Raw genomic sequence first — 26,845 nt, 5'->3', positions numbered from 1 at the left:
GGCATATGTCATGAAATTTGTTAAATTAAGTAGTGGGGAAAAAAGAGGTAGTATTCATGGGTTCAATGTTCATTCAGAAATCTGATAGCAGAGAGGCAGAAGCTATTCCTGAATCATTGAGTGCCTTCAGCTGTTGTGCCTCTTCCCTGCTGGTAGCAATTCGAACAAGCTATGAGCTGGGTGATGGGGGTCTGGAATGATGGTTGCCGCTTTTTTTGAGGCATCGGCCCTTGAAGATGTCCCAGATACTGAGGAGGCTACTGCCCATGATGGAGTTCACAACTTTCTGCAGCTGATTTCGATGCTGAGCAGTGCCTCCTCCCCGCCCTCATGCCAGATGGTGATGCAGCCAAGATGAGGATTATCAAAGTGCCATACTAAATGTCAAATGCTGAGATCTGTCACTTCTATCGCTATCATTCAGTGTTTCGTCTTTATTTCAATTTTGCCCATTCCACCTGACGGAATTTTGAAGAGGAAATAATAAAACCGTTCAATCCGTTTGTTTATTCATAATTTGGTAATGTGATCATATTCCTAACTTAAATTTATCATACCTAACTCCATTGATTTAGACCTGAAACACCGTTATTTAACCTACGGAAAGGTGATAAAAATACTTTGTATCTGATTTCCATAAGGGGATCCAGCATGGGAGGGAGAAGCCTCGCTTTAATATCACATCCGGATCGCATTAATTCTTGGTTTTAAAAGTGATTTTCGTCCGTAACAGACACTGTTGTAACCTGTCAGAGCTTATCCATAAAATGGCTCGGTAAGGTCGCTTTCTTGCGAACTTTATCGACAGGAAAACCATGCTAGCTTTATAAAGCAGACTGTTCCTTTCGCCATTTCTCCTCCCCGGTAGTGACGCGTTATTGATCGCATGTCCTGGTGGCTGCCGGCACCGACATGGTCTCTGATCGGGCTGTCTACATTGTATAGCGGTGCGGCCGAGTTGTGCGTCGTTTTTCCAGGGACCGAGACGATGGGCAAAAGGAAAACCAACAAATTTGCCCGCCCGCATTTTTCCCCAATAGGGCAATCGAATAACACCGGAGGGCTGAAAGAGGAGGAGGAGGAGGTGGATGGAGACGTTTCCTCGCCAGCCGGGGAATTACTTGAGAAAGTAAGTTTAGAAATTGTATCCCTGTAACTTAACCAGGGTTCCCTATTCTATAAAGTTTATTTTTCGACCTCATTCATTTCAAAGTTCAATTTGTTCACCAGCTTCCTCCATCCTCGCGCGTAAGCAGGGATCAACAGACAGCAAGTAAATTTGTTTTTCAGGAAAATTATAAGTTTTCTGCAGCTCTGAACGGTAAATGAGATAATACCGAGGAACGCCCGGACACGGTACCGGAAGGAATGGCAAAAAGTGTTAACGAAGAGTGCAGGGCTTGGGGTCTGTGTTTCATTCAATATGATAGCTCTTAGATTTGGATTAGATGTTGGGACCGAAAGCCATTTTAAGTTATGGGTAAAATGAAAAAGGAATACAAAACGTTAGGATATAATGGCAGTTACATTGAAGGTAGAGCAGTAGATGTAGTGTATATGCATTTCAGCATGGCATTTGATAAGGTACCTCATAGAAGGCTTATGGAGAAAGTAAGGAGGCATGGGATCCAAGGGGAACTTGCTTTGTGGATCCAGAATTGGCTTGCCTACAGAAGGGCAAAGAGTGGTTGTAGACAGGTCATATTCTGAATAGAAGCTGGTGACCAGTGGTGCACCTCAGGGATCTATTTTGGGACCCCTTCTCTTCATGATTTTTATAAATGACTTGGATGAGGAAGTGGAGGGATGGGTTAGTAAATTTGCTAACAAAGGTTGGGGGTGTTATGGATAGTGTGGAGGGCTGTCAGAGGTTACAGCAGGACATCAGAAGGATGCAAAACTGGGCTGAGAAGTGGCAGATGGAGTTCAACTCAGAAGTGTGAGGTGGTTCATTTTGGTAGGTCAAATATGATGGCAGAATATAGTATTAATGGTAAGACTCTTGGCAATGTGGAGGATCAGAGGGATCTTGGGATCCGAGTCCATAGGACGCTCAAAGCAGCTGCGCAGGTTGATTCTGTGGTTAAGAAGGTGTATGGTGCAATAGCCTTCATCAACCATCGGACTGAGTTCAAGAGCCAAGAGATAATGTTACAGCTGTATAGAAACTATAGAAAGGGTGCAGAGGAGATTTACAAGGATGTTGCCTTGATTGGGGGGCATGCCTTATGAGAATAGGTTGAATGAACTTGGCCTTCTCTCCTTGGAGCGACGGAGGATGAGAAGTCACCTGACAGAGGTGTATAAAATGATGGAAGGCATTGATTGTGTGGTTAGTCAGAAGCTTTTTCTCAGGACTGAAATGGCTAAGAGGGCACAGTTTTAAGGTGCTTGGAAGTAGGTACAGAGGGGATGTTGGCTAAGTTTTTTACGCAGAGAGTGGTGAGTGTGTGGAATGGGCTGCTGGCGACTGTGGTGGAGGCAGATACGATAGGGTCTTTTTAGAGGCTCCTGGATAGGTACACGGACCTTAGATAAATAGAGGGCTATTGGTAACTTTAGGTAATTTCTAAAGTAAGGACATGTTCGGCACAGCATTGTAGGCCAAAAGGCCTGTATTGTGCTGTAGGTTTTCTATGTTTCAGATAAAGCTACACAGTGCCAGTGGGCTCATCTAGAAGTTGCTGCAGTGTGCATTAGCATGAGGTTGTGTAGAAACATCACAAAGAAGGGTTAAAGCAACACACACAACATGCTGGAGGAACTCAGCAGGTCGGGCAGCATCCGTGGAAACGAACAGTCAACATTTCAGGCCGAAACCCTTCGTCAGGACTGAAGAGGGAGTGGGCAGGGGCCCTATAAAGAAGGTGGGGGGGAGGGTGGGAAGGAGAAGGCTGGTAGGTGCCAGGTGAAAAACCAGTAAGAGGTAAGATCAAGGGGTGGGGGAGGGGATAGGCAGGAAAGGTGAAGAAGGAATGTAAGGGGAAAGCACTATGGGTAGTAGAAGGAGGCGGAACTATGTGGGAGGTGATATGCAGCTGGAGGAGGAGGCAAACTCAGGTTGGAGGAGCAACACCTCATATACCGTCTGGGTAGTCTCCAGCCCCCTGGCATGAACATTGAATTCTCCAACTTCCGGTAAGGAAGTAGAGGTCTTGAAGTTTGTTTATTGGTATTACAGGTGTCTGAGAAATATCTGTAGAGTGATGAGGACTTCCATGGTGGAGTTGTTCCAATTAAACATAACTTAAAATCAAGTTACTGACTGCAGAATAATGTAAAGCAAAAATAGTGAGCTCATTTTATTTTCCGGTTGTTTGTCTTGCCTTAATCAGATTAATTTCTGACTAAGGTATGTTGCATCCGGAATTATTTCTGGGTGGCAGACGATTTCCTTCCATGCCGCTCTGACGTATTGGGAAATCGTGTACTAGGGAAGTTAAGTTACAACAGTGGTTTGCCGTTGCCTTCTGCCAGGTGAGATTTTTTTTTTAACTTGGGACCTCTCGCCCCGAAGTCCAGCTCTGATGCCACTGCGCCACCAGCCGGCCCAATTTCTGATTACCCTCATTTATAATCTGATGAATCAAGGTAAAGGTTTACATAACAGTTGCTAACTTGCCTTTGTTTTGAAAATGTTTTCTTGTGTTCACAATTGGAGTCTCTGAGATGGGGTGATGGAATCGGAGCAAAGTGTTGGATTACATGCACCCAGCATCAGTAAAACATCTAAATTTGTGCATTACTGAAATCCATCAATGGAATAATTGTAATTTTTGGTTTTGGAGATAGAGGTAGAAAGATTTCAATGTGAAGCTTGGCAGGGTAGTGGAAGTTAGTGCTGCTGCCTCATAGCTGTGTGCATTCTTGTTCAACCCTGACCTTGAATGCCTTCTTTGTAGAGCTTGCACGTTCCCTCCCTGACCATGTATGTCATTTTTCATCAGACATCCTTGAGTCAAGGTAGTTTCATTGACTACTGTAATTTACCCTTTAGTGTAAATTAATGGCAAATTATTTGAAGGGAAGTTTATGTGTGGGAAAGAATAAGTTGCAGGAGTGCAGAAGAATAAGGAGAAGGAAGAAATGGGATTGCACTTAAGAGTTTATAGGCTCAATGGCTTCATGTTCCACTGTGAAATTAAATTCTGAACTTTTCATCGCCAAATATTTTAAACAATTCAGAGGTGTCGGTGAGTCCCACACACCAACTCATTTGCATGTTTACAATGCTGGTGCAAACAAACCTTGGTGTTCAGATGATGCTGAGGCAGGGCTGAAAAAAAATTTACATTTCTTTTTGACTAATCTAAATCTACCTCAATTCTTTCTCAACGTTTCTGAGAAGTGAATGCCGAGAAAGTAGACTTAGGCTTTGATGATCTTTGGCAGGCCGAGGAGTATTCTGTTAACCTGGTCTACAACACCAAAATTAAAAGAAATCCTGTGTAAAGGTTAATCAATGTTAAGTTGTAATTATATGAATTTATTGATGTCACTGTGATTTTCATTGAATAGTTTTTAAAAGTGAAGGATTGTTAAGAACTAATACTGGTTTACTTCAGTTTCAAAAGAGGAGCAAAACTACATTGAATATTGGATTAGAAAACATCTAGAGAAAAGTCACAATATTTCTATGGATTGTGTAAGCAGCTGTAAAAATAATTTATGGTTTCAGCTGCGCAAGCCTAAAATTCCACTTGTGTACAGTTACAGAATGGGTCTGCTGATATTCGAGAATTTGCATGTGCAAGCATTTCAAAACTTGTCCAGGAGAAAAAGGTGATCCCTTCATTTTTGCAAAAAGATGCCATTCGATGTTTGGGACCCATGCTGCTGGATCCAAGTGTTGCTGTCAGGGAGACAGCTGCAGGTGCACTCAGGTTAGTGCTAAACCTTTTAATCTTTTTCAAGTATCGGGCAGATTTATTTTAAATAGCCGATACAATTAAATAGTTCATTTAAACTAGTTTAGATTTTAAGTGAAACAGTTAAAAGTTAGTTTTTCTTCTGAACCATTGGTCAACTTTTTAAATAAAGTTTAAATCTTAAAGGAATGATGATTGTCAACTTCATTGCATTCATGCAGTACATAAGACGAGGAGAATTTCCAAAGGGAATAGGAGAAATATTTTAATTATTGATGAAGTGAAAAGGGTTATAAGCAATAGAGCACATAACAAGACTTGTTTATTCATGACAGAAATCTTAGTGCTTGTGGAGGATACGATGTTTGTGATGAGATGGTGAAGCAAGATGTTTTGACACCGCTTACTGCACTGTTGCGGGAGGTAAGCCTTAATGCAGAAAATAAATCCAAATGTGGCTATTTGTTTTTTTTTTCTGTGATTTTGTTCCCATGGGTTTGTCTCATTCTGTTGGTATTCAAGATACATTAATGAGGATGTTCAGTGATATTCAAGGGTGCCATGGTTGTGCAGTGGTTGGCACAACACTATTACAGAGTTCAATTCTGGCATTCTCTGTAAGGAGTCTGTACGTCCTCCCTGTGGAATGTGTGGATTTTCCCCAGCTGTTCCAGTTTCCTCCCACAGTCCAAAGAGATACCAGATAGTAGTTTAATTGACCATTGTAAATTGTCCTGTGATTAGATTAGGGTTAATGGGGTAGTGGGGTTGCTGGGGTAGGGTGATTCAAGGGGTTACTCTTAACTCTATTGCCAAATAAATAAATAAAGTTTCATGACAATGCTGCCAGGAAAGTGGTGTTTCTCATGTCTTTGCATTGGGACTGGAAAAGCATTTTGTGGAGAGTTGTTGGGGAAGTTTGTTCTTTGGTTCAAAATCTAGTTTGAACTTATTGAAATCATATCACATTATAAAAGTTTGATTTGTTTTGTGTTGGCAGTGCTGTACAGAATTAAATTCTAATATGGTAAATCCTCAAAAAGCAAAAGGTTCTGATAAAAATTATATAGAGGATGTGTCCAATGAGGCTATCCATCTTCTTTGGAACTTGTGGTAAGTTCATTATTTATCTTACACAAGTTTTCTGAGTAACTGCTGTAAACTTTTTAATGCAGAATTGCTTGATAATTTAGTCTTGTTATCACTAAATCATTACAGATAAAAAGAAAAGGTGATTTTGATGTCAGTGATAATATTTGGTGACAATTTTATTTAATGTATCAGCATACACTCTAATAAATTACATGTAGTTCATAACAACTGCCCTGAAGTGTGTGAACAAAGATAAGTTTCCAACAGTGAGAGTGGATCAGAAAATATTGGGTCCACTGATAACTATTTACCTCCATTTATTGCAACTAATAGAAAATTGTGGGTAGTATACTCATAGGTTTCACATCTATGTTTTTCAACTGGGCACATTTGAAACAGCCCAATGGATTATTTCAGTTGTGGCTGAAGTTGGGCTTTGATGTGTACCGCTCTAACACAGAAACCACAAAGTATTGCTTCCTGACTGGTTGCCAACTGGTTTCTCACTCTCCTGCCTGACTCTAGGCACAGGCGCCAACCCCCTCACCTCACCCCCATCTCTCTCCTCTGACCTCTCTTCTGCTGACTCTTTTGCTCTTGAAGTCTCCAATTCCTCTCCCCTGACCGCACATTTCACTTTGTCTCTGACCCCTGCTTCACCATTCCCCTGACCCCCCTTGGCAGAGACCTCACCTCGAACCCAGGTACTCGAAACTTGGAGAGTTACAGGTCCAACGTGATGTTGAGTCCTTCTGCTGCCTTTCCCTCCCTACCTAAGGCTTGCTCACCTCCACTGACAGCCTCTTCTCCCATCTCCAGCACTTGTTCATCTCCTCCTGGCCTATTACTCTCTCTCGGGAACTTTCTTTCTCCATCCCAGGAGACAAGCAGTTTATCGATATCTGCTGGAAAAGCTATGTCTGTAGTCTCTTACCCCCTGTCAATCTGCATCCATGGTCTCCTATCCTGCATAATTATCTGTTGGTTCAGCGAGGATTATTGCTTCTGAGATTAGATACTTGCTCCTAAAGCATCTTTAATTTTTATGAATGTACAGATTATTTTGCTGCACATTTTTCTGTTGAATAATTTAGCATTTTGTTAGTACAGTTGTGTTATATCAGAAACAAATATGCCTGGTGATAAGGTGCGTGATTTTGTAAAGCCTGGTTTGATTCGGTGAGTGATTTCAATGCAGATACGGAGGAGTCTCAGGGAAATAAATGTAATGTAATTGGACATTTTCCTTTTATTTTTTAAGTGAAAGCAGCAGCAAGGCAGTGTCTGTCTTCAACAAAGAAGGTTTATTGGAAATCTGTATTATATGCTTGAGAAAGTTCAATGACAATATAGAATTGGCCATTTCTGCAGGTGAGCAATCTCTTAAAATTTAAGTGCGTCTGTGCATGTAGGACTTAAGTTGAATTTCAATTTTTTTCATGTTGCATTTCAAATGAACTTTGTGGCTGATGGAACTTAATTCCACAATCTTTAATAAAGAATAAACTCCTTAAAACTTGAACACTTGTTAACACCTAGTTTTACTATTTCCGTTGGTAAATACATCATAATTCCATGTATGCGACAAGTGAGGTGGAAAATCTAGTCAAGTGGAAGAAGGCAGCATACATGAGGTTTAGGAAGCAAGGATCAGATAGGTCTATTGAGGAATATAGGGTAGCAAGAAAGGAGCTTAAGAAGGGGCTGAGGAGAGCAAGAAGAGGGCATGAGAAGGCCTTGGCGAGTAGGGTAAAGCAAAACCCCAAGGCATTCTTCAATTATGTGAAGAATAAAAGGATGACAGGAGTGAAGGTAGGACTGATTAGAGATAAAGGTGGGAAGATGTGCCTGGAGGCTGTGGAAGTGAGCGAGGTTTTCAATGAATGCTTCTCTTCGGTATTCACCAATGAGAGGGAACTTGATGACAGTGAGAACAATATGAGTGAAGTTGATGTTCTGGAGCATGTTGATATTAAGGGAGAGGAGGTGTTGGAGTTGCTAAAATACATTAGGGCGGATAAGTCCCCGGGGCCTGATGGAATATTCCCCAGGCTGCTCCACGAGGCGAGGGAAGAAATTGCTGAGCCTTTGGCTAGGCTTTTTTTGTCCTTGTCCACGGGAATGGTACCAGAGGATTGGAGGGTGGCGAATGTTGTCCCCTTGTTCAAAAAATATAGTAGGGATAGTCCGGGTAACTATAGCCTTACGTCTGTGATGGGAAAGCTGTTGGAAAAGATTCTTAGAGATAGGATCTCTGGGTATTTAGAGAATCATGGTCTGATCAGGGACAGTCAGCATGGCTTTGTGAAGGGCAGATTGTGTCTAACAAGCCTGATAGAGTTCTTTGAGGAGGTGACCAGGCATATAGATGAGGGTAGTGCAGTGGATGTGATCTACATGGATTTTTAGTAAAGCATTTGACAAGGTTCCACACGGTAGGCTTATTCAGAAAGTCAGAAAGCATGGGATCCAGGGAAGTTTGGCCAGGTGGATTCAGAATTGGCTTGCCTGCAGAAAGCAGAGGGTTGTGGTGGAAAGAGTACATTCGGATTGGAGGGTTGTGACTAGCGGTGTCCCACAAGGATCTGCTCTGGGGCCTCTACCTTTCTTGATTTTTATTAATACCTGGATGTGGGGTAGAAAGGTGGGTTGGCAAGTTTGCAGATGACACAAAGGTTGGTTGTGTTGGTGATAGTGTAGAGGATTGTTGAAGAGTGCAGGGAGACATTTATAGGATGCAGAAGTGGGCTGAGAAGTGGCAGATGGAGTTCAACCTGGAGAAGTGTGAAGTGGTACACTTTGGAAGGACAAACTCCAATGAAGAGTACAAAGTAAATGGCAGGATACTTGGTAGTGTGGAGGAGCAGAGGGATCTGGGGGGTACATGTCCACAGATCCCTGAAAGTTGCCTCACAGGTAGATAGGGTAGATAAGAAAGCTTATGGGGTGTTAGCTTTCATAAGTCAAGGTTTAGAGTTTAAGAGTTACGAGGTAATGATGCAGCTCTATAAAACTCTGGTTAGGCCACACTTGAGTACTGTGTCCAGTTCTGTTCGCCTCACTGTAGGAAGGATGTGGAAGCACTGGAAAGGGTACAGAGGAGATTTTCCAAGATGCTGCGTGGTTTAGAGAGTATGCATTATGATCAGAGATTAAGGGAGCTAGGGCTTTTCTCTGGAGAGAAGGAGGATGAGAGGAGACATGATAGAGGTATTCAAGATATTAAGGGGAATAGATAGAGTGGACAGCCAGTGCCTCTTCCCCAGGGCACCACTGCTCAATACAAGAGGTCATGGCTTTAAGGTAACGGGTGGGAAGTTCATGGAGGATATTAGAGGAAGGTTTTTCACTCAGAGAGTGGTTGGTGCGTGGAATGCACTGCCTGAGTCAGTGGTGGAGGCAGATACACTAGTGAAATTTAAGAGACTACTAATTTAAGGTATATGGAGGAATTTAAGGTGGGGGGGTATATATGGGAGGCAGGGATTAAGGGTCGGCACAACATTGTGGGCCGAAGTCCTTGTAATGTGCTGTACTATTCTATGTTCTAAATTTTGCTAACCATTTCAGAAGAATGGAGATAGTTCAATTATAACTTGGTGCCATCATAATTTGGATCTAAGTGGGATATAGTTTTTATTTAGAAAATGAGCATATAACATGAAGAAACTAGTTTAATTTGTTGAGTAATCTGCGACTACAGGTGGAAATTATTTGCATTACATGTATCCCTTCAGTACTTTTTTTATTATAACCAAGTATCAATCTAACTCCTAGAAACTTGTTTCATGTTTGCCAGTTGACAATCATCTGCTACGTTATTTCTAAGGTTTCATCTGCCTTAAGGAAGCTTGGTACATTGGCCACAAATCATTCACAGTTTTTATCATTAATTTAATTTTTGGGGTTGTGTCATTCAGCTACCAAACTTAATTCATTAGGTAGTTTGCTATATCTTTTTCAGTATGCTACCTTCTGTTAAGTATTGCACAGGTGTGCAGACATGTATGTAGGGATTTTCTCAATGCTTTACATTGTCAAACCATAATTTCTATGGTTTCCTATACATAGCATAATCCTGTTCATGTGTAGAATCAGTGGTTCTGCAGTATTCTACTGTTAATTCTGTTGATTTTACACAGCTGATATACAGTGGATTCCATTTATTTGGGCCATTGGTTAATCAGGACAGCCACTTATTTGAGACAACTCTTAAAGAACAAAAACTAATCAAGAATATGGCTGGGACTCGCATGGTTTATTTGGGACACTATGCTGCTTAATTGAGGCAGGAGACTATTGATGAACAGTTTATAACTAGCGTCAGTTGCATGTACTTGCATGGACATTAGACACTACACCGTGCTTAGAGCAAACAGTTATTAAATTGTGTCAGCTGTGTCTGTGTTCAAAAAGAAGAGATTTCTCTCAGCGGTTTCAAGCATTCAGGCTTGGAGATGCCAAAAAATGCTGAGAGTGAAAATAAAACAATTTCACTTCTTCAACAAGTTAGGCACTATGAAGATTTTGAAGGTATCGACATTCATCTTGAGTATTACAATGAAAGCGAAGACTTGGAGGATGCAATCGTTGAAAGGATTGTATGGTCACTGGCTGTGTCAAGAGCCCTGGGGGACTATGATTACAAGTGTGTCAATGGGAAAGGGCCTACAGAGCTGCTGATATCACCAGAACCTGAAGAGTATGAGAATCTTGGAGTAGAAGATGAGTTTATTATACTGGCTTGTGATGGCATCTGACAAGTGATGTTGAATGAGGAGCTCTTTGAGTTTGCTAGATCTAGACTTGAGGTAACGGATTACCTTGAAAAAGTCTGCAACTGGGTAGTGGACACCTGCTTACATAAGGTAGCTAATACATATTTTATCAATTTATTAAAATTGGATGTATTATGGTTTGAAATAAGTATGGTTGTAATGTGCACTTAAATAGCTGATTTCAGACTTCAGATAGTTTATCATTCAAGTCCATTTTTAACTAATATACTGTATGTGATGTCATAATTTTTAGTTCACAGATATCAAACTGGTTATTGTCTCTTGATCTTTTGCAAACTACTGGTTTTAATTATTTGTCATTATGTATAATTTAATCCTACATAAGAAACTAATTTAACCCCACATATTTCAGAAAATAATTTAGTAGATCTGTACTTGCCATAGATGCAAACAATGTTTGTGTTCTTGGTGCATTATTTGACAAATAGACTGTTTCTCTCTGATGTTTGGCGGGGGGGAGTTTAAAAAAACTGGAGTTTTGGCCTCAGTTAATCACAGAAAACACAGCAGAACAGTTGTGTCAGATCGAAGAAAATACGACATGTAATTTGCCTTCATTCATTAATCAATGGTAATCGTCTCTTTTAAAGTCTTGTCTCCTATATGTCAAATCATCATTTGTACCATGCACATGCAGAATTTATCCTCAAGATGGTGCCTATGAAAGAAAGCTTATGAGTTTTAAAGTTTGAGCACTAATTCTCTGAGATCTTGAAGCAGAGTGGGAACTTGGAAGCAAAAAACTTCTCAGACTAGTTCAGACCTTCCAAAATGGCATTTTTCCAGATTTTTTTTTCAGTGCTGTGATTTAGTTTTTCATATTGCAACTGGAAATGTGTTATTTGATCATTTTAAGTAATAATAGATTAATTAGTGCTTTTTGTATCCTTTATCTAACTTTGTCTACCAAATACCATTGAAATCTTAGTGATGTTCATGTGGTTTTGCAGTAAATATTTATTTGTCTTTAAGTTCCTGTTCATTTTCCATTCTGGATTTAATGCACATTAGATCAAACTTTAGCAGGTTTAATGGTGGAAGGACAATGGCTGATGTACGAGTTGTTTCAATCTGGCACGTTAAATAGTGATCTTTTTCACTTCAATTTTGAGCAGGGAAGCAGGAGAATGACAGCTTATGGAGGCCAAGTCATCGGGTATGTTTAAAGTGGAGATAGGTTCCTGACTAGTCAGGACATCAAATGGATAATAAATCAACCAGGATGGAATGGGATAGCAGACTCAATGGGCTGAATGGCATAATTCTACTTCTGTGTCTTGTGCTATAACTGTATATGCTTTGTTATAGTCTTGCATTCCCTCATGATGCAAGAGTCCATTCAACCCATCGAGTCTCTCACAAAGCAATCACCTTTCTTCCACTTTTCTATTCTCTCTCACAAACCCGGCAGTTCACCTAAAAATTGACATATCTGGAGATGCTGGAGGAAACTAGAGCACCCAGGGTAATATTAATAAGAAATAAGTAAGTATTTTTGTGTCAGTCTTAAGTGTGGAAGATACCAATGGCATGCCAGAAATGTGAGTGTTAGGGGGCAGAAGTGAGTGCTAGGGGGCAGAAGTGAGTGCAGTTGCTATTACTGAGGAGAAGATGCTGAGGATGGTAAAAGGTCTCAAGGTAGATAACTTACCTTAGCCAGACAGACTACAGTAGGGGGGTCTGAAAGAAGTAGCTGAAGAAATTGTAGAGGCATGATCAGTGTTCTAATCTTTCAAGAAACATTCGTTTTTTGAAAGACCACTAGATTCATTGGGCTGGTTTCGGAGGACTGGAAAATCACTAATGTCATTCTACGCTACGAAAGATGGTAGGACTTACCTTTAGAAATTCCTGCTTACCTCTGTTCTAAAAGGTCACAGCTTCAAAACAGGGGAGACCTTTCAGAACAGAGGTAAGGAGGAATTTTTTCTGCCAGAGTGTAGTGAATTTGTGGTATGTCTGCCATAGACTGCGGTGGAAGCTAAGTCCATGGGTATATTTAAGGCAGAACTTGATAGAACCATAGAATGTTACAGCACAAAAACAGGCCTTTTGGCTGTGCCGAACCATTTTTCTGCCTAGTCCCACTGACCTGCACCTGGACCATATCCCTCCATACACCTCTCATCCATGTACCTGTCCAAGTTTTTCTTAAATGTTAAAAGTGAGCCTGCATTTACCACTTCATCTGGCAGCTCATTCCACACTCACACCACTCTCTGCGTGAAGAAGCCCCCCCAATGTTCCCTTTAAACTGTTCCCCATTCACCCTTAACCCATGTCCTCTGGTTTTTTTCTCCCCTAGCCTCAGTGGAAAAAGTCTGCTTGCATGCATTCTATCTATACCCATCATAATTTTATATACCTCTATCAAATCTCCCCTCATTCTTCTTTCTTGATTTTTCTGATAGTTTCCTGATTGGTCAGGGCATAAAAGGATATGGTGAAAAGCAGGTGTATGGGGTTAAATGGGATCCAGGATTAGCCGTGATGGAATGGTGGAGTGGACTCGATGGGCTGAATGGCCTAATTCTGTTCCTTTGTCTTGTACTCTTATGAAGGTAGTCCATTATCTGCATGAGGTGTCTGTGCTGATTTTGTTCCTTTATAGTAAAAAGAACACGATATGGATGAATTCCTCTACCGATAAGTATTAGGAACTGATACATACTTTTATAGTACTGTAGTAGTATTGGTAGTATTCTAGTATGTTCTGCATTTCATTTAAATAATTTGTTACTCAGTTTGTCTTTTTTTTTACACCCTTTGAACTATTTCTATGAAACTTTGGCTAATTTGGGAGCCACGTATTTGAGTCAAAATATACTAGTCCTGCTGTATCACAAATAACTTCGAGGGCACCAACATTACAGATGACCCTAAAGACAGCTCTCATTGAAGGCAATGGTAAACATCAAATATTCGTGTTTTAGCCTGCTATGGCTGAGAACCATAACTGCATCTATGATGTCTATAGTTAGAGATGAAGTTCTAAAGCAATTGGACGATCTATCACTGCTTAAAACTGACAAATAGACCAGACTGTGGTCGCCACACCGCCCATTTAAGAATCTGCCAGCAAAAGAGGGGTGGATGTGCTGGTCTGATGAAGTGTTTTTAAAAAAACAGTTTTTGACTCCCAATACCAACTACCTCACTGGCAAACATACAGCCTCTGGTAAATAAAATTGACAATCTCCGAGCTAGGGTTCTGTATCAGAGGGTCGTTAGGAATGTGTACACCCTTTGTTTTGCAGAATCTTGGTTCAGGTTCTTGGGTGTCAATATCGCTGTGGACCTAACCTGGACACAACATATCCATACAGCTATTAAGGAGGCAATATAGCAGCTATATTTTATTAGGAGTTTGAGGAGATTTGGTTTGCCAACTAAAACACTCAAACTTACACAGATGTACCACGGAGAGTATTCTGACTGGCTGCATCACTGTCTGGTATGGGGTGGGGCTACTGCACAAGATCGAAATAAGTTGCAGAAACTAGTAAAGTCAGTGAGCCCTGTCGTGGGTACTGGCCTCCATAATATCCAAGACATCTTCAAGAGATGGTGCCTTAGGAAGGTGGGATCCATCATTAAGGATCCCCACCACCCAAGATGTCCTCTCTTCACACTGTTACTCTTGGGGAGGAAGTACAGAAGCCTGAAGGCACACACCAACAATTCAGGAACAGCTGCTTCCCCTCTGCCATCTAATTTCAAAATGGACATTGTACCTATGAACACAACCCCACTTTTCTCTATTATTTTGCGACTACTTAAACTTAACTATTTAATAGACATACAATATATATTTAATGGAACTCAGTTTTTTCCTCTATTTATTTATCATGTATTTCATTGTACTGCTACCACAAAGTTAACAAATTTTGCAACATATACTGGTGATACTAAATCTGATTCTGATAACCAGAGTCCACTGTACTTTGCTACATTGAGGACAGAAATCTCACATATGACAGGTGCATACTGAATTATTTTGAAGTTACAATGTCAATTTTTGGGGTCTGCACATGTTTATTCTGAAATTTTCTCATATATATGTAAAAATCATAAGCAAAATTTGTATACTTATTAAAATTAGAGAAAAGACCTTTGAAAAATGTCCCTTTTGTGTAAACAGTAATGTAAGGAGCAAAAGATCACCAGAACACAAGTGAATCAAATGATCCGTTGATCTGTGTATTTAGTTGAGGCAGAAATATTGCCTATCATCTGTTTGTCAATATGAACCACTTACACAAATAGACAAGGACCACCACTTCATCTCAAAACAGCTTGCCTGCAACACTGCACTAAAATATCCAACTGCGATTTGGGTACGAGTGCCATCTGTGGAATCAGTTGACTTATTATAAATAATATGCAGGTATTAAAAGTTTGAGTGAGTGACTGAATTAATCCTGGCTGATTTATAAAGTGGGAGTGGCAAAATGGGGAAGAGGTTTGGTGGGTTCCATTGTGAAACTGCCCTTGGGATTTTTTCCTAAGTCTGTCTGATTGCTTGCCAAACTGTGCCAAATGCCTTCATTTGAATTGTCAGTGCCCGATGACAGCAGTAATACATCTTCCACATCCTGTCTTGTGAAAAATGAGATGGTTGGTTTAAAAAATGATAATACAATTCTCTGTCACTTCCATTTGTTAAAGCAGGGCAAGGAACTGGCTTGAGATGTAAAAAAATTACCGAGAAAGCAGACTATATTTAGTGGAACTAATGTTTACTTTATTGTCCACTAGCAAAGTAAAATGAGATGTATGTTTGTTTATGAACTGATTGACTGAATCTTGGCACAGAAATAGCACTCCGGTTCATGTGGATTTGAGTCTGATACCAGAATCTTGAATCATTTAATCAGGCTGACACTTAAAGTGCAGGATTGAGATGCTGAGTGAGGCAAAAACTCTGGTTTATGTTGCCAGAATTTATCCATCGTCCAGCATAATGAAAACAACTTGCCTCTGGAAAGAACAAAAATATTTGCCCTTCAAAGGATCATAGATTGTTGTGGGTTGTTCTGACAGTTTAGAAAATAATTTTCAGTTATTTCTGAGAAGTTTTTATGTCCGAGGTAGATTATATAAATATAAATCACATGTTGCCACTGATACTCATTTTGTATTTTTCTCAGTGGTGAAGTCAGTCAGTGGTAAAGCATGAAGAAAAATTCTCAAAGATCCCTTGATTTTCTTTGGTACAGATTCCATGCCAACCTTTCTACCTCTACTGTTAGACCTCAATGGGGGGAATATCAGGCAGCCAGTAGCTTTAGTGTCATTAAGCTGGCTGCGCATCACATCAATAATTCCTTACAGAAATGAGATTAGAACATATGAAATATGATTAGACCATCCACAACAAGATTAGAACATGTGAAATAAGATTGGAGCATGCAGAGATAATTAAGGAAAAATCCAAAAACAAAGAATAAAGTTTTCTAAAGTATTCATTATTCATGCTTCTTAATTACAGTTTGCATTAGATGTAGTTTCATGCGCCAGTTATTCGCTGAGCAATAACTTTTGTTTGGCATCTCATGAAAAATCTACAGACCTTGTGTTACAACTTGGTGGGAGTTGAGAACATTTTAACAGTGTGACTTGTTTGTAAAAAGCTTAAGTGCGCCTCAGATCAATTAATTTGACGTAACTTTTGTGGCGGCAATTGGAATAAAGGTGCAGCTTGTGAAATCCCTGGATCAAAATAGCAATTTTGGGATTTGCATGCTGAGCGTCACATCACAGCGATAGTTGATGTCACTCTCCAATGTAATGTTGTAAACACCAGATGTTTTATCATTATTTCTGCAAAGTCTAAGCCATGAATTTTATTGTTGCTGTAAGTACCGTTCATACATTCGTTCAGTGTTTGGTCATTTTTTTCATTTGTGTGTCGGGGAGCTTATATACAGTAATTAAACAATGTCTTTTCTATATCACAAGGCTGACTTCACATTAAAGATATTTAATTGATCTTTGATGTAATACTTTATTACTTCTGAAAGGAAAATGTAATAACCACCTTAGATGGAATATCAGTGTTTACACACTGGTAGGTTGTTGCATTGCAGTTTTGACACTTTGTATGCTTTCAGATGTAAACTTTAGTGCCTTGTACTGCTAATTTTGATTTGATTTGGAGAAGTTTTTTTGCATGATCCAGTCAGTTAATTAGACTGCACATTTTAATCGTTTTTCCAGATTACAGGAAGTATTATAAAACATTATTTTTGAAATTGTTAAAAAATTAAGGACAGATATTAGTATTCTATGTTTAAAGACTCTCCAAGGTTAGTTTTTAAAAAATTAATCTCCCATATTCTTCCTCTTGAGTACCCTAAGGCTGGTATATATGTAATTCTCAAAAAGGCAGAACTTGACTTTGTGAGCACAGTGTTGCATGTTAGCTTGAAGAAAGTGCACTGCAAAACATGGCACCAGATAATTCTTCCATTTTGCTCCTAGTGCTTCTCTATCTTTGAAGAGTGGGATTAGATCTTTTTTTTAATGAGTAAAGATATAAATGAACAGAATTGCTGGGAGCATCCAGACATCAAAGGAGAACCTTGAAATATAAATTTTAAAATCCAGTTATTAAATAAATTCTGCAAATAGTAATAGATTGTCGGCAGAAATTAAACCTGAATTTGGTATTACTGTGCACGAAACAATACATTTGTCGTAAAACCGGTCTGGTTTCCCTTCAGAAAATGAAATGTGCCACACTACTGGCCTCTACATGATTTGAGGCCCATAATTTGGAACAACCAAGGAATTTCTTCAGTTCAAGGGTAGTTTGAACTCGACAATAAATGTAGTCTTGTCAGTGATGTCCACATCCTTCTGTAAATAAATAAAATGGACAGGCATGAAGTGTGTTTTGTATTTTAAATATCGTCAATATTTGAATTACCTGTAAACTATTTCAAATTCTACTGGATCAATTTCCCAAGTAATTTATTGCCATGAATACTTGTATCATGAGGTTTCTGTTCATTGATGACAGTTAGTTGCTTCAGTAAGAAACAACTAAACAAATTGGAACAGAAATTAACCAGCTTCTTTTCAAAATGAGTTGCTCCTAGCATGTGAAGGCGTTTCTAAAGATCAGTGGATTCTGGTTATTTGGGACATATCAGGACCAGTACATTCTGGCCCAATTAAGCGGCTGCCTAATTACCTGAAGTTACAAGGAAAAAGTTAAAGTATAAAAAAAACACTACCATTTAAATGAGTAACAAATTATGTACTTGTGTAACCCTCTCACCATAGGCTCGTAATGAGTTAGGCAATTACTATGAATACAAAACTAACAGCAACATGATTCAACAGTGCATGGGAATAATGATGAAAAGGCCATTTCCAATTGGTAAACATGTCTAGGGTAAATATGATTCTGGTCACACAACATAAGTTTGAAAGTTTCTTCAAGGGAAAGCAGTACTGTTACTTCTGTAAATACTGACACATCCATGCAAATTTACTGTTTGCCAGAAGGCAATAATTTAACTCTCACCAGTATAAACTTTGATCAAAATTGTACTGACAAAATATTTTAAACTACAACAAACAAAATAATATAAAATAAAGAAAAGGGTCCGTTATATATTATGTAGACAATGGTCTCACGGAAAATGCGCAGATACATTTTAGTTAGCTAGTTAGCATATGACTTTGAGAAAGTTTAACACTTTTTCCTTGGATGTTGTGTTAGTACTTTTTCCTGGGATGGGTTCATCAACGCAAAACTTTCAATATTGTGAGTAACTGAAGTGAGGCGAACTGGTTTGATTAAGCAACAATGCTCTCCAACGATTATGTGCGCACTATAGACTGATGTTTCCAATATATGCAGTGTACATAATGTATAATAAAATTATATAGTTGCAAGTAAAAGTTCATGAAACCTTTACAATTACCTAGTTTTCTGCATTAATCACTCATAAAATGTGGTCTGTTCTTCATTTAAGTCACAATAATAGACAAACACAATCTGCCGAAACTAATAAAACACAAACTTTTGTGCTTCTCATCAACACTGAGTACACCATTTAAACAATCACTGTCTAGGCTCAAAAAAAGTATGTGAATCTCTTGGGTAATGCCTTCTACAAAAGCTAGTTGGAGTCAGGTGACTCAATGAAATGAGATTGGAGGTGTGGGTTGTAGAGGTGCCCTGTCCCATTTAAAAAAAAAAAGACACACAAAGTCAGGTTACTGACAGAACCTGCTTTTCTCAAGAAAGATCTGTTTACGTGCACCATGCCTTGATTAAAGCAACTTTCAGAGGACCTTAGAAGAAGAATTGTAGAGATGCATGAAGTTGGAAAAGGCAACAAAGTCTTCAGTAAGAGGAATTGTCTACAAATGGAGGGAATTCAGTACTGTACTACTCTCCCTAGCAGTGGGAATCCTACAAAGATCACAGCAAGAGCACAATAATGGTGAAGAAGGTAAAAAGGAACCCAAGGGTAACAGCAAAAGACTTGCAAAAATCTCTAGAACTTGCTGAAGTCTCAGTTCATATGTCCACTATAAGAAAAACATGGTATTCATGGAAGAAAACCACTACTCTCCAAAAACAAAAATTATTGCCCATCTCAACTCTGCAAAAGACCAGCTCGATGTTCCACAGCACTTCTGGGACAATGTTCTTTGGACAGATGATATAAAAGTTGAACTTTTTGGCAGAAATGCACATTGCTATGTTTGGAGGAAAAAGGGCACTGCACACCAACACCAAAACCTCATCCCAACTGAAGCATGGTGGAAGGAGCATCAGGGTTTGGGGCTGCTTTGCTGCCTCAGAAACTGGACAGCTTGCAGTTGTTGAGGGAACAATGAATTCAAAATTGTATCAAGTTGTTTTACAGGAGAATGTCAGGGTATTGGTCCATCACCTGAAGTCTAATAGAAGTTGGATGATGCAACAAGACAATAATCTGAAATGCAAGACTGAATCAATAGAATATTTTAAAAAGAAAATTCATCCTTTGGAATGACCAAGGCTGAATCCAGACCTTAACCCAATTGAGATGTTGTGGCATAACCTGAAGAGAGCTGTTCATGCAAGGTATCCCAGAGGTTCAGGGTGTTGTGGATAGTGTGGAGGACTGTCAGAGGTTACAGCAGGACATTAATAGGATGCAAAACTAGGCTGAATGATGGCAGATGGAGTTCAACCCAGTTAAGTGCAAGGTGATTCATTTTGGTAGGTCAAATATGATGGCAGAATATAGCATTAATGGTAAGACTCTTGGCAGTGTGGAGGATCAGAGGGATCTTGGGGTCTGAGCCCATAGGACACTCAAAGCTGCTACGCAGCTTTACTCTGTGGTTAAGAAAGCGTATGGTGCATTGACCTTCATCAACTGTGGGATTGAGTTTAAGTGCTGAGGGGTAATGTTACAGCTATATAGGACCCTGGTCAGACCCCACTTGGAGTACTGTGCTCAATTCTGATCACCTCACTACAGGAAGGATGTGGAGACCATAGAAAGGGTGCAGAGGAGATTTACAAGGATGTTGCCTGGATTGGGGAGCGTGCCTTGTGAGAACAGGTTGAGTGAACTCGGTCTTTTCTCCTTGGAGTGACGGACGATGAGAGGTGACCTGATTGAGGTGTACAAGATAATGAGAGGCATTGATCTCTCTCCCCCTTCTCTCTCCCCCTCCTCTCTCTCCCCCTCTCTCTCCCCACTCTCTCTCCCTTCTCTCCCCTCCCCTCTCTCTCCCCCTCTCTCCCCTCCCTCTCTCTCCCCCTCTCCCTCTCCCTCCCTGTCAAGAATCACTGCGCTTTGAACAGATGCTATTTAAAAACTGTTCACTCGGAACGGTGTAGTGTGCTGATAGTTGTTAGAAACTGTTCAGCAACAGTCTCCTGTCACAATTATGCATCCCAAATAAACGAAGGGAATCACGGCTATTTTCCCAATTAGTTTTTGTTCTTTAGCAGTTGTCCCAAATAATTGGCTGTCCTGATTAGCCAACGGCCCAATTAACTGGAATCTACTGTTTGCACTTTCAGATACATATTTGAATGGCTTATTGCTAAGCCAATGATAAGCCTGTGGTAAGTCAGATCATTTTTGAATTTAGGATGTTAATTCCGGTCAAATGGATCAAGTTGCTAGCAGATGTTCCATGACTTTTCTGCATAGTAATATGATCCTGGAGAATATTTGATGTTGACTGCTAACCATCCATGCACTTTTAAGGCCATGTTCAAATACTCCTTGTGTGAATCCAAATAACGTTCACCACTTGTAAATTCTTAAAGTGAACTCAGTTGGTTGTTGCCTAAAGAGTATTAAACTTGGTTTCACTTTCCAAAGTAACTTTGCAAATGTATGATTTTCGCTGGTGGGTACAAACTTCTACTTGTATATCAGGTTGTGTCGCATGCTGATGCTCTCAGAAACATGAGCAAAGTGGAAAATTGGGTAGAATGCTCATTTAAGTTTTCAAAATAACTCAAAAGAGTTTACATGAAACTTGTCCAGAGTGCATGTGATTCTTGAAAATCAAAAATAACCTGTTTGGCCTGTCCACTGAAGGTGGATAAATCTGTATTGTAATTGCCTCAAATTTTTATGACAAGAGAAGTTATACCCCTACAACTATGAAGAATGAACTGAGGCACAGAGGTTGGAGTTTAAAATATATTGCTTGTTTGAGATTTTTAAAAAACATTCTAAATTATACTGTATATTTGAATCAAGCAGAGCATGGTAGTGTTGTGGTTAGCGCAATCGCTTTACAGTGCAATTGGAACTTGATTCCTGCTGCTGTTTGTAAGGAGTTTCTATGTTCTCTCCGTGATTACTGGGTTTCCTCTGGGTGCTCCAGTTTCTTCCCACGTTACACAAGTGTGCATTTAGGTTTAGTGAATTGTGCGTGTGCTCTGTTGGCGGTACAGGTGTAGTGAAACTTGCTGCATGGCTATCCCCAGCACAATCCTAGGGCTGTGATGGTCATTGACGCAAATAAGACTCATTTCATTGTTTTAATGTACGTGTTTACAAATAAAGCTAATGTTTTATCGGCACCTATCAGGGACAAAAATTACTCCTATTTGAACACAAGCACATGAAACTGACATTATTTTAACACTAGTTAGCTCTAGGCACAGTTTAGTATCTAATGGCCACACAAGTGCATGTGACTGACACTAGTTAGAAACTGTTCGGCAACAGTGTCCTGTTCCAATTAAGCGGCAATATCCCAAATAAATTGAATCCCGGTTATTTTCTTAATTGTTTTTTTGTTCATTCAAATTTGTTGCAAATAAGCGGCTGCCCCAATTGACCAATGGCCCAATTAACCAGAGTCCAATGTATTACCTTTCAAAACTTAAAATATTTTGTAATTTATGATATTCTGCCTGTTGGCTGGAAGTTACATGGAAAGCATTCAATGTTCCCATATCCAACAACTGATGCTTGATTAATATTTTTTAAAAATGTCTGTGAAGTATTATAGATCAATCTTTGGAAATTTTGTATATTTGTGTATATGTTATGTATGTATATATGTGTATGTTTATATATAATATATGCTCAATAGTTTACTTTGATGCTGTTTTTTCAATGCTCTATTATTAGATTGAAGAGAGATCCTTCGGAGTTGTTGTTCTATTGTTTAGGAAGAATTAACAAGGAATTTTTTTCTCTTTCTACTTCAGAGTATTTCTGAATATTTAATCTGTTGAATCATACAGCTGAAAAGCAGGTCCACTGACAATCAAGCATCAATCTTGCACTAATCCCACTTTATTCTTTCCACATCCCTTCAACTCAACTATACAGTAAGGGGAATTTATCGAGGTCAAGTAAGCTGCCCATCTGTACCACTTTGGAATGTGGAAAATGCACACTCCATAGGCAGCACTGGAAGTCAGAGTCCAACCTGGCTCTGTGGCGATGTGCCACTGTGCTGTCTGCCGTCAAGACCAGACTAATGAATTTACTCCAAAAGGTCATGTATAAGGTACAAAAATGGGATGAAAAGATAACACAATTTACATTTTTAATTTGATTGTTTACCTTTGAGCCATAATTTAATATGGAAACCTCTTATGCAGGGAAAAACATGATGCCCTTTTTTTTGTACCCCCCATTGAAAGCTTTCTGCACTTTCCTGGCTCCAAGTCCAGCAGAGAAGGACGAACTTTCCTCTTTTGACCCTCAAGTGGGCCCTCCGTTAGTGTTCAATATGATGAAATCCTCGGACATTCTAGCCATTTCAAGTCCATGAAAAATTAATCAACTATTAAAATCAGATTATTGAAACTTTAAGTGTACCAACTGTAAAAAAAAATCTATTTAAAATATAAAATTTCCTTCAGTTCATCCCTTACAACTATTCCCTGTGTTGTAAAGGGTGGATCAGGACTCCGCATACTAGTCCGAACAGGTTTTTCCAATGAGACTTCTTTGAATTAATTCCATGAGGTTGTTGCTGCTGCTTCAGGACATGTTGGGGAAGTCACTGGTTCAGTGAGGTTAGTCTGGCTCCTCAATGGAAAGGAGTTCTACTGCTTAACTGTTTGCTGGAAGCCATTTTGTCCATTATGTCAGTGAACTTCTGTTATCCTTTGTGGTCTTGTGTCTTTCTCTGTTTTAAGCAAGCGGAGTAGCAGATCATTTTGCCTCTGATGTTTGAATATCTAGTGAGGAATTTTTATAATCCCCTTCCTTTTAGACACGACCACATGCTAAAATCAACCTACTTGTTTCAGTTCATTTGTAAATTGATTACTGATCGCAGGAGCAGAGTTTTCTGTTCCATTATAAAATAAGTAAAAATCCATAGATCCTGTTGTTTGTTTCTTCGTGAATGCAACTAATTTTGTTTAAATTTGGGGTTATTAAATGGTATGTAAGAAATTGAAGATATGACCTGGTCAAATTTGTAACCATGAATCAAGGGTCCCTGTTTGAAAAGTTAAGGGAACAATGGAAACCTTTTCATCCAGCAGTCTGAAAATTTGGATAGGCATAAAGTTGTAACTCATGGTAGTGCATCTAAGAAAAAGAAAAGCATTATAATGGGTCAAAATGGATGAGGTTAAATGATCTAAAGAGAGGAGCACCATCAGAAATTAGTAAAGCATCATATCTCAGTCGTTCAAATATAAAGAATAAAATGGACACTCAAAGCTTCAAGATTCCAAGTACATTTATTATCAAAGAATGTATAAGTTATACAACCTTGAGATTTGTCTGCTTACAGGCAGCCATAAAGCAAGAACCCAACTGAAAAAAATGAAGGTCAACCCATAATGCACCTGGGAAGAGCAAACAAAACACAAGTCTTGCAAACAATAGAAGCAAGCAACAACAACCACATTCTAAGCGAAGTTGGGTCCTTGCATCCAAATCCCCGGAGCAGGCCCAAACCCTCAGTTTCAGTTCATCATGTTAGTGTAGCAAATCGCCACAAAGTTCACGGACATGAAGCTCAGCAGCCCGGGGCAGTCTCTCAGCCTCAGCGTCGCAGAGAGAAGAGTGACAGTGAGCAAAATCAGCCATCCTGCCTTTCCAGTCTGTTGTTGAAATTGTCCAAATAGCAGATCATATCTTGGATTAGACCCGGACTCCAGGCCTGGAACACGCCACCCAGTGATTCACTTTGGACCGAGATTTTACTGCCGACAAAGCCGTTCTCAACTTCTCCAAATTGCTTGGAGTGATCCAACCTCACACCTGGGATAGTTGGACAGGCATTGAAAGTCCTTTGCCTGAACTTCTCCTCTCAGAAACGTTCACTCCAACTATATCTGTGTCAATTTTGCAGTGCACCAGCACTCCTCGTCTCCCGGATTCGCTTAGCCTTTGCTCACCTCTTCATTGTTTACAGTGATGGTTTACCACAATTTACTTTAAAAAGAATTGTTGTTAGTCATGTTTTTAGTTGAATTTCCTTGCTTTGAACTATCAGTAAGCTGTTGCATGCCTTCTGTAGCACCATCATAAAAAAGACTGGCCCTGATGCAGTCTGCTGTCATTACAAAGCATTGAAGAGGTTTGAAAAGAGTAAGCGACCTTGCTACTTAGTGGAAATTCAGCAGGATGTTGCTCATTTGAGCCTTTGTTGATCCATTTGAGAACCCTCAGGTTCTGAGAAGAATTGGGAAGCATCTGGAAGATCAGCAAGACAGCTAGGATGAAGCTGGCCACTTTTGAAGAGTAGTTTATGAAGTATTCCTGAGGTAGAGGGATTCTGTGCTTCCAAGAATTACTATTCAAGATATTATTGTTAATAACATTTGAGTCGTTATGCATGGTATCAACCCAAAATATCAACTATTATATTGCAAAAATCCCTATGGGTGCTACTCAATACACTTGAGTTCCTCCAGTCTTTTTTCTATTTTGCCCTGCATTCAAACGTCTGTATTTTCTTGTGACTGCATTTTTGGTTGTGTACCTGCCACTGAGCACAACAGCAGTTCTCCAGCCAATGGATCAAGGTATATTTGCAGCTTTTAAAACATCTTTTTTCAACCTATTGAAATAACCAAAGCAACAAAAGGCAAGTTTTTTAAAGAGAATTTTGGAAGATATTGTAGAGGGTTTGGGCTACAAACAAATTGAAACATTAAATTTTGCAGAAAATCCAGAGCAACGCATACAACATGCTTGAGGAACTTAGCAGGTCAGGCAGCAGCTATGGAGGAATTAACAGTCAACATTTTGGGCTGAAGCACTTCAGTTCTGATGAAGGGTCTTGTTCTGAAACTTCAACTGTTTATTCCTCTTCATGGATGCTGTCTGACCTGCTTAGTTCCTCCATCCTTTTCTGTGTCCAAACAACTATTAATAGTGTATGGAAGAAATTTTGTCCAAACTTGAATCGTGTTTTCCACCATTTTTCTGATAGAAGATATAGAGGGGAAATTGGTGGTTCATTGCAACCAACTTGAGTTGATGAGAATCTACCACTGATTTTCTTGAATCCCGTGCTGAACAGCTAAGTGATGAGGACCTTATGAAACTGTAGAAGTGGCTGTTAGAAGAATGAAAATTTGTAGGGATCTCAACCCAAGTCCTGAATACTACAAAGAAATGGAAACAGCTACAGTTCAATCTTCAGTTTTGTGTATGCATTGGCCTATCTTGCGGCTTACGGGCAAAATCAACATATCCAAAGTTAAAAGTAAAGGTATTATCAAAGTACATATATGTTACCATGTATTACCTTAAGATTTATTTTTTGCAGGCATTTGCAGGAAAAAGAAAGAGAATTTTATTAAAAGTTATACATAAACCAATAAAGACTGACAAGCACCAATATGTAAAAGAAGATAAACTACGTAAATGTAAATAATACTGAAAACATGGGTTGTAAAGTGTCCTTGGAAGTGAGTCATTTCAGAGTAGAGGTGAATAAAGCTGTCCACGCTCACTCAGCAAGCTTCTTGTTATAGGGCAGTAACTGTTCCTGAACCTTACAGTGAGGGACCTAAGACTCTGTAGCCTCCTACCTGATGGTAGTAACGAGTGTGTTTGTAATTCAGGGTGAAAGCGTGTACCTGGAATGCGTAGCTCACATCCTCACTGAATGCATTTGCTTGGCTAAGGGTTGCATTCTGCTTTAATACTGTTAGGAAAGTACGTGTGTGTGAATCCCAGCCCAGAATGTGGTAGCTTCAGTACAGGGTTCCAATCCTTGCAAATGATACAGATCAGTATGATTTGTTGTCGCAGCACTTTCCTTTCTGTTTATATGGTAACTTGTATGCCAGGTGGAATGGAAATGAATTGGATTTATTGCTTCCTTCCCCAGCTTATTGTTTACAGACTGTTACCGAAGACAATACTGAGCTTTTGGCATCCTTAATTCCCCCGACCCTCCAAGTATTGGAAATGGTGCTGCTATCCTCAGAAGATACCACAGAACATCTGCTTCTGAGGACCCTCGTAGCAGGTAAGAAGAGTAACTGAAAAGCGATTTGAAATCTTAGTCATTTGTTCAAGCAAAGAAAATACTCCATTTGTCTATCAGCTACAATATACAATCTAGATATATTTTGGAAGTACAAATCTGACTAAAAAAGCTTGTAAT

At 39.5% G+C, this 26,845-nt stretch overlaps 1 protein-coding gene across 2 annotated transcripts in view; it reads left to right on the top strand.

Annotated features, from left to right (window-relative positions):
* Window positions 1-802: 802 nt before the first annotated feature.
* The window catches only part of heatr3 (HEAT repeat containing 3), a 57,846-nt gene continuing 31,803 nt past the window's right edge, over window positions 803-26,845 (top strand). Inside the window, exons 1-6 of one of the 2 annotated variants that reach the window (XM_073070048.1) lie at window positions 803-1,129; window positions 4,711-4,883; window positions 5,204-5,291; window positions 5,869-5,981; window positions 7,222-7,331; window positions 26,567-26,707. In XM_073070048.1, coding sequence (XP_072926149.1) covers window positions 887-1,129; window positions 4,711-4,883; window positions 5,204-5,291; window positions 5,869-5,981; window positions 7,222-7,331; window positions 26,567-26,707 — 868 coding nt within the window. In that variant the 5' untranslated portion in view covers window positions 803-886. The remainder of the gene's footprint in view (window positions 1,130-4,710; window positions 4,884-5,203; window positions 5,292-5,868; window positions 5,982-7,221; window positions 7,332-26,566; window positions 26,708-26,845) is intronic. The other variant, XM_073070046.1, reaches the window with a different exon arrangement.

This window comes from Hemitrygon akajei, chromosome 17 (assembly GCF_048418815.1).
Source record: "Hemitrygon akajei chromosome 17, sHemAka1.3, whole genome shotgun sequence".
Taxonomy (NCBI): domain Eukaryota; kingdom Metazoa; phylum Chordata; class Chondrichthyes; order Myliobatiformes; family Dasyatidae; genus Hemitrygon; species Hemitrygon akajei.
Note: the sequence above shows the minus strand (reverse complement) of the source record. Positions and strands in the feature narration are given on the sequence as shown.